Here is an 8460-nt window from a genome sequence, read left to right as displayed (position 1 = left end):
TCTTTTTTTTTTGGCAAACTCACAAAATCCCAGAAGTCAGGGGTCTGTTGTTTGTTCATTCTGCCTCCTTCTGAGTCATTCAGGTACAGGGTGTGTCTGCCAATTGAAACTGCACAGCGGAGGAAGTTTTTGAGTTCACATCTGCCGGGATGGGAACGCAGTGCGACCAGGGACTGGGTGGAAACTTTTACAACAGTAATGCAAGGGCAGAAGCGTCCTGTCCTGAGCTTGTCACGCAGGCAGATCTGACCAAGGCCGCCTCTCAGCCTCACGTTCTTAAGTAGCATCTAAGCAAAAGAAAAGGGTGGGCAAAGTGCTAGTAATGAGAATTTGAGGCCTCTGAGTCGACTCCCAAGCAGAATGTGAGAGAAGGGTGCCGGCTCCTGTTGGGCAGCTGCAGTTGCTCCGCAGCTCCTGGCCGAGAATCTTCCCCTTTGGAAATTCCTGAGCTGCCCAGGCGTTTTGAATCTCTCAGGACTCAGCAGCAGCCCACCCCCTCAACGACATCTCCATTGGCCAGAATCTGGGACACACAGCCTGACTTTGTGCTCAGCTGAGGGAAACCCCTCGCCCAACACCAAAACCGGCGCCGGTTCATTTCTCTGTGCACTCTGGGAAAGCCACTGCCCCTCAGACCGCAGTTTCGAGTAGCACGAGGATCTGGGGTGGCGGGGGGAGTACAGGAACCTCCCGGTTCATTCTCCCTCCCGGGCTGCTTGTCTCCTCCGTACCTCTCGCAGCCCCTTCCCAGCCTCTCCTCCCCAGAGCGCCGCCGACACTCGCCGGGCCGCGGCTCAGGTTTTCTGCTGCTCGCGCGAAAGTGGCTCGGGGAGCTCCTGGCCACAAGCTCAGCACACCGATCCTCCTAGGGCTGCGGGGGGTGTGGGACCAGGGCGGTGCGCTACGAGACTCCGGGCCGTCCTCTGCCTCCTCAGACTTTTCGAGAGAAAAGTTTTCAAAGTCTCTCCACCTTTTTTTTTTTTTTTTTCAGGGGCTCGGGAGAATCCTCTCCACAGCCAGGGATCAGCATCTATCTGGGCGAGGGCAGTGATTTATACAGTAGAATCCAGGGGTTACCGGGCTCCGCCCCTTCTCTCTCTTTTTTTCTTTCATTTGTTGTTTGGGGAGGAGGGGTTCTTTTTTTGCTTCTGCCCCAGATCTTTCCTGGACAGTGCGTCTCAGCAGTTCAGATCCGGGGGCCCCCAGCTGGCAGAGGGCGTGGGGGGGGTTAAGGCATTAACCCCTCCCAGCCTCTTCCTGAAGAAACCACCTAGCCTTGGCGCGGCGCTGGGTGACTTCGCGTAGCAGGCAGGGAACTGGCCGCGGCGAGCCGGACTGGCCATTGGAGTGCTCCGCTGCGGAGGGAGGGGACCCCGACTCGAGTAAGTTTGCGAGAGCACTACGCAGTCAGTCGGGGGCAGCAGCAAGATGCGAAGCGAGCCGTACAGATCCCGGGCTCTCCGAACGCAACTTCGCCCTGCTTGAGCGAGGTAGGGGGCGGCGAATGGCGGGGGACGCGGGCGCGGGGAGCCCGGTTGTGGTAGGGCTTAGGTGTCAGAAACGAATTTTTAAGTCGAACGAGGCAAACAAAAACTTTGAAAACATGCATCTCCGGGCGCTGAAAACTTGCATCTCTAGGCTACTAAGGAGCCCATCTCGATCAGATTGTTCTTGGGCACTTGTGATTTATGGAGTTCAGAAAAAAGGTTAATTCCCAACTGTGGAACCTACGGGTGTAGGGGCAGTGAAAATTGCAGTTGGTCGGAGGAATAGGAGGGAAGGCGTTAAATTTTGGAAATCCTATAGACAAAGAATATGGTGGGTGGTGTGGAGCGTGGGTAATGGCTTAAATTAGTACTGCCCAGGAGCAGGGTATAACATTAGTTGGGGGAAAATGCGGAGCTTCTTGGCTTGAGCAGCCTCTGCTGTTCGCGGAGTTGCTGGGATTGTTCTCATCTCTATTACCTCATTTTATTGCATTGCTGCATTACCTTGAAATATTTAAGCAACTTAGAAGTAGACTTCTGCTGACCAGTGCCGTCTTAGAAAGTTTCTTTGTAACTTTCTAGTCCTAGGAGAGGAGTCAACGTGTTGGGGGACTGCAGTAAATAAAACTGCCCACGCAAATTTAGCAATGCACCAGGGAGCAGTTTAATGTGAGTTTCTGAAGAGTAGTTTTGCGATCGAAATTAGAAATGTGGTAGCATGTATTATGGCTGTCATGAGTAGTTTGATTTCTCTCTTTTGTGTATGTTTTGGCTAAACTAAACAAAGCAAAAAATATTTATGCAATCAACTAATGTACGAAACTTCTGGGATTTGCTGCAATCTGTTATGAATGGTTTTAACTGAATACCTTTAAATTTACTTGCCCTGGCTTGGGGTGGGGGTGGGGGGGCGCGGGGGGAGGCGGGGAGAATAAGAAGAAGAAAGAAAAGGCAGTCGCTTCACGGAGGCGCTAAGCTTTCCTGTTTACTGCAAGGCGGGGCGGGCCTGGCTGCCCACACCTCACTGCGCCCTCGGACCCTAAGCACACCTGCTCCTAGAGAGTTATTAATAGAGCCCCCAAATGGCTTACGCTTTCAAATGATTTTCCTGCAAATCTGATTTCTTGCATGGCAATTAGGAGGTGGTGCTAGTATCTTTGAACTGGGGGGCTGGGGGTGGGCATGGGGGACAGAGGTGTGTGTCTTCGCCCTCAGACTGGCAGTTGAGTCTTTTCCGAGGAGAGACGTGGGCTGGTATTGAGCGTGCAGCTGAGCTGGTGACTGCTTCAGAGAATCTCATGGCTGGAAATCCGGGGGTGAGGGGGTGTGGGGTGGTGAGAGGGCAGGAGTGGAGTTAAAATGGGGTGTAGTTCTCTAGGTTTCCCATTCCTCCCACTCCTTGTTTTCCTTTTCATCATCTTTTTTTTTTTGTCAACCCACAGCCAACATCGTAATTCCCATTTCCCTTTGAGTGAATGTGGCCATAGAGTTTCTCCCTCTCTTTTTCTTCCCCCTCTTCCTTTTTTGAAAAAAGAAAAAAAAAGGAAGAAAAAAAGATAATTTGATTTTTTTAAAAAAAATCTCTCTCCCTGAGCTCTCCCCAAGTTTCTTTAAAACAAATCAACAACAACACAATTGGAGCAGTGCCTTAGCTAGAATGAATTATGCCAGTATGCTGTGGCTCTTTCCCTGACTCTCTCCTCTGACTTGTTTAAGGCTGCGGTTTCCGAGGCCCTCTCCAGCCAAGGAAAAGCTACACAAAAAGCCTGGATCACTCATCGAACCACCCCTGAAGCCAGTGAAGGCTCTCTCGCCTCGCCCTCTAGCGTTCGTCTGGAGTAGCGCCACCCCGGCTTCCTGGGGACACAGGGTTGGCACCATGGGGTCCACCAGCGTCCCGCTGGTCAAGGCCCACCGCAGCTCGGTCTCTGACTACGTCAACTATGATATCATCGTCCGGCATTACAACTACACGGGGAAGCTGAATATCAGCGCGGACAAGGAGAACAGCATTAAACTGACCTCGGTGGTGTTCATTCTCATCTGCTGCTTTATCATCCTGGAGAACATCTTTGTCTTGCTGACCATTTGGAAAACCAAGAAATTCCACCGACCCATGTACTATTTTATTGGCAATCTGGCCCTCTCAGACCTGTTGGCAGGAGTAGCCTACACAGCTAACCTGCTCTTGTCTGGGGCCACCACCTACAAGCTCACTCCCGCCCAATGGTTTCTGCGGGAAGGGAGTATGTTTGTGGCCCTGTCAGCCTCCGTGTTCAGTCTCCTCGCCATCGCCATTGAGCGCTATATCACAATGCTGAAAATGAAACTCCACAACGGGAGCAATAACTTCCGCCTCTTCCTGCTGATCAGCGCCTGCTGGGTCATCTCCCTCATCCTGGGTGGCCTGCCTATCATGGGCTGGAACTGCATCAGTGCGCTGTCCAGCTGCTCCACCGTGCTGCCGCTCTACCACAAGCACTATATCCTCTTCTGCACCACGGTCTTCACTCTGCTTCTGCTCTCCATCGTCATTCTGTACTGCAGAATCTACTCCTTGGTCAGGACTCGGAGCCGCCGCCTGACGTTCCGCAAGAACATTTCCAAGGCCAGCCGCAGCTCTGAGAAGTCGCTGGCGCTGCTCAAGACCGTAATTATCGTCCTGAGCGTCTTCATCGCCTGCTGGGCACCGCTCTTCATCCTGCTCCTGCTGGATGTGGGCTGCAAGGTGAAGACCTGTGACATCCTCTTCAGAGCGGAGTACTTCCTGGTGTTAGCTGTGCTCAACTCCGGCACCAACCCCATCATTTACACTCTGACCAACAAGGAGATGCGTCGGGCCTTCATCCGGATCATGTCCTGCTGCAAGTGCCCGAGCGGAGACTCTGCTGGCAAATTCAAGCGACCCATCATCGCCGGCATGGAATTCAGCCGCAGCAAATCGGACAATTCCTCCCACCCCCAGAAGGACGATGGGGACAACCCAGAGACCATTATGTCTTCTGGAAACGTCAACTCTTCTTCCTAGAACTGGAAACTGTCCACCCACCGGAAGCGCTCTTTACTTGGTCGCTGGCCACCCCAGTGTTTGGAAAAAAATCTCTGGGCTTCGACTGCTGCCAGGGAGGAGCTGCTGCAAGCCAGAGGGAGGAAGGGGGAGAATACGAACAGCCTGGTGGTGTCGGGTGTTGGTGGGTAGAGTTAGTTCCTGTGAACAATGCACTGGGAAGGGTGGAGATCAGGTCCCGGCCTGGAATATATTTTCTACCCCCCTGGAGCTTTGATTTTGCACTGAGCCAAAGGTCTAGCATTGTCAAGCTCCTAAAGGGTTCATTTGGCCCCTCCTCAAAGACGAATGTCCCCATGTGAAAGCGTCTCTTTGTCTGGAGCTTTGAGGAGATGTTTTTCTTCACTTTAGTTTCAAACCCAAGTGAGTGTGTGCACTTCTGCTTCTTTAGGGATGCCCTGTACATCCCACACCCCACCCTCCCTTCCCTTCATACCCCTCCTCAAAGTTCTTTTACTTTATACTTTAACTACCTGAGAGTTATCAGAGCTGGGGTTGTGGAATGATCGATCATCTATAGCAAATAGGCTATGTTGAGTACGTAGGCTGTGGGAAGATGAAGATGGTTTGGAGGTGTAAAACAATGTCCTTCGCTGAGGCCAAAGTTTCCATGTAAGCGGGATCCGTTTTTTGGAATTTGGTTGAAGTCACTTTGATTTCTTTAAAAAACATCTTTTCAATGAAATGTGTTACCATTTCATATCCATTGAAGCTGAAATCTGCATAAGGAAGCCCACTTTATCTAAATGATATTAGCCAGGATCCTTGGTGTCCTAGGAGAAACAGACAAGCAAAACAAAGTGAAAACCGAATGGATTAACTTTTGCAAACCAAGGGAGATTTCTTAGCAAATGAGTCTAACAAATATGACATCTGTCTTTGGCACTTTTGTTGATGTTTATTTCAGAATGTTGTGTGATTCATTTCAAGCAACAACATGGTTGTATTTTGTTGTGTTAAAAGTACTTTTCATGATTTTTGAATGTATTTGTTTCAGCAGAAGTCATTTTATTGGATTTTTCTAACCTGTGTTAACACCATTGAATGTGTATTTCTTAAGAAAATACCACCCTCTTGTGCCCTTAAAAGCATTACTTTAACTGGTAGGGAACGCCAGAAACTTTTCAGTCCAGCTGTTCATTAGATAGTAATTGAAGATATGTATAAATATTACAAAGAATAAAAATATATTACTGTCTCTTTAGTATGGTTTTCAGTGCAATTAAACCAAGAGATGTCTTGTTTTTTAAAAAAGAATAGTATTTAATAGGTTTCTGACTTTTGTGGATCATTTTGCACATAGCTTTATCAACTTTTAAACATTAATAAACTGATTTTTTTAAAGATCCCTTTGTGAAGAGCATTCTTAAAAATAATTATTGAGTCATCTATTGGATTGTGTAGCTCTTTGGAATCAAAGTTAAGGACAAATTTCTATTATTCTTTAAAGGATTTTTACCTTAACTAGGGTGTGAAAAAAAATGTGGTTTGTTTAGAAACCACTCTATCTTTTTCAGGAAGAGAAACTTCAATAAGTTAACACTGAAGAGTAGTAAAGAATGAGATAAAAACCACCAACCTTCTGAATACCACATTGGCTAGTAAGTAGAATTGTTTGAGTTTTAAATTGCATTTAAGCCAAATAAATTAAATACAATAATTCTGTCATCAAATATGGGCTTTTAAAGAAATTATATACAAAAATGTGGTTGTAAATCTAGTTTAAATGATGAGACTCAATCATCATTGAAAACCCATCAAAAAAGCATACATTCTTGGCCTTTCACCAACATGTTGGGGAAGTGGGGATATGGATATGGGTATTAAATCATGTGTTTGTTTTTTTTTTTCAGGACACTGTCTTGGCTTCTCCCAGCCTATCTTCTGAACCACATAGAAGTATACAGTATCAGTGAAGCAGCTAGCTATAAAATGTGGGCTGAGTAGCATAACAGTTTCATCTGAAAACCTTCAATTCATAGTATCTGAAAGCATTAATATTCTCAGTCATTAATTTTTCCAACTACAAAATGAAGGCACTTTGCAAGCATCACAGGCTTATTGTAATAGTTAATTCTTGTTTTTGATTATTGTCATCTTTTGGGGGATTAAAGTATTTTGGCATGTTTGGCTCTCTAATCTTTTTGCTACTTTCAGAATTTGTGCTTTCAAGTGTCATTGTATATGCACAGGACACAGTTGGGACATGAAGATAAACCTCACCTAATAGAGTAGATGTCATTTCTGGGTAAGGTTAACTGTGGGAAACAGAAATGTGTTCACTAAGGAAACCTTAGGTCACAACCTCCAGTTTCCTGAAGGAAATGCCAAAAATGCTCCAAAGACAAAAGGCTGGAAACAAACTGGAATGTCTCTCTCCATCTGTCTGCTAAGGCGGAAGGAATGATTTCATGTTACATTCACTTCCTAGACTTTCATTACAGAGTCAAGCATAATGGAAAAGTATGTCCATTTTGTGTTTCTGTGGAAGATAAAATGTTCATATTCTCAGACTTATCTTCATAAGCACAGTAGTGATTCATGATATGGGGAAAGATGGGATAAGGTGGCTGGCTTTGGGAGATGGGGAGCTCTTTGGTGACACTTTTCCCCCGTGACCACATTATCCAGTGATTAGATGTACTTTCTTCCTGGAAACTCCAGACTGTGCATTTCATTCCAAGAAAGCTGGGTAGTCATGGACTGTGGTTTTCCTGGGCACATGTGTGGTAGAGCCCCAGATCAGACCAAGAAGCAAAGACTTAAGAAGAAGGAATCCTTGGTTGTCTCCCAACATGAATATCTGGTTTTAATTCAGTGTATTCTCAGAAGTAAGAATGAGAAAAAAATCTTAGTAATTATATGTTTGTACTAAAAAATACACATATAAGGCTTTGATTTTAAAATTGTAGTGTTTTTCAAGAGGAGTGAAACAGATCCTGGACAATACTTGACATATTCTTGTAAAAAGTTCAATTGACTCACAATAGTCAGGAAAGTTATGAAGTAACATCATATAATACTTTATCCCCAACAATATTAAATGTGATTACAATTTTACAGAATATTCCAATCAAAATGTTATATAAGACAAATTATTATTCTTGCTTTTACATCTCCTTAGAAGGAGAAACATTTAATTGTTTTAAAAATGTTCTATTTATTTTTTAGAAATGAGGTGTTGCCTTCTTGCCCAGGCTAGTATGCAGTGGCACAATCATAGCTCACTGCAGCCTTGAATTCTTGGGCTCAAGTGATCTTCCTGCCCCAAGCCTCCCAAGTAGCTGGGACCACAGGCACGTGCCACCATGCCTGGCTGATTTTTTTTTTTAAATATTTTGTAGAGACAGGATCTCAGTATGTTGCCCAGGCTGGTCTTTAATTCCTGGGCTCAAGTGATCCTCCCATAGATTTGTCTGTGTTTTCTCTAAATAGGTTATAAATACCTTGAGGGAGGAATCACAAATAACTAAAAGAAACTTTTGTAGAGACTATCAGAGTATTATTTCCTTGTGGACACAGTAAATGTATGATGATGAGAAATCATAATAAACTACAACATTTTCTCCAACCTTCCCTCCTGCTCTTTTGATGTGTACTTCACATGGTCCAAGAAAAGGGACTCAAAATACTTTTTAACATACACCATTGCCTTCACTGCAATACTAAGTGGAACTAGAGTTGTCTCTCAGAACATTCAAGCAAGCAAGGTTTACTTGAATAACTAAAGGCCTTATATGGATTATCTATAAAGAGGATTTTAAACCAGTGGTTTAAAAAGCTAGGAGAGATAGGAGGAAGAGCATAGTGAGGGGTTAGACCTGCATTTATTTCAGTCTTTCACAATCTTTGACAAGAACCAGGACCCAGAGTAGTTTGGGTTCATGTTGAAGATATCTCTCCTAA

The 8460-nt window shown here is 45.5% G+C and overlaps 1 protein-coding gene across 4 annotated transcripts; it reads left to right on the top strand.

Annotated features, from left to right (window-relative positions):
* Nucleotides 1-278: 278 nt before the first annotated feature.
* Nucleotides 279-6693, top strand: S1PR1 (sphingosine-1-phosphate receptor 1). 4 transcript variants are annotated; one of them, XR_010153002.1, is made up of 3 exons: nucleotides 279-1490; nucleotides 6072-6155; nucleotides 6408-6693. XR_010153002.1 is itself a non-coding variant. In XM_001138918.8 (2 exons), the coding sequence occupies exon 2, from the start codon at nucleotides 3367-3369 to the stop codon at nucleotides 4513-4515; it is 1149 nt and encodes a 382-aa protein (XP_001138918.1). In that variant the 5' UTR covers nucleotides 279-1490; nucleotides 3204-3366; the 3' UTR covers nucleotides 4516-5900. The 4 variants fall into 4 exon arrangements, 3 of the variants coding, with proteins under 3 accessions (XP_001138918.1, XP_513598.1, XP_054541291.1); XM_001138918.8 differs by lacking the exons at nucleotides 6072-6155; nucleotides 6408-6693 and adding an exon at nucleotides 3204-5900; XM_513598.8 differs by lacking the exons at nucleotides 6072-6155; nucleotides 6408-6693 and adding an exon at nucleotides 3204-5900 and having other exon boundaries at nucleotides 683-1382.
* Nucleotides 6694-8460: the final 1767 nt, after the last annotated feature.

Source organism: Pan troglodytes, chromosome 1 (genome assembly GCF_028858775.2).
Source record: "Pan troglodytes isolate AG18354 chromosome 1, NHGRI_mPanTro3-v2.0_pri, whole genome shotgun sequence".
Lineage (NCBI taxonomy): Eukaryota > Metazoa > Chordata > Mammalia > Primates > Hominidae > Pan > Pan troglodytes.
Note: the sequence above shows the minus strand (reverse complement) of the source record. Positions and strands in the feature narration are given on the sequence as shown.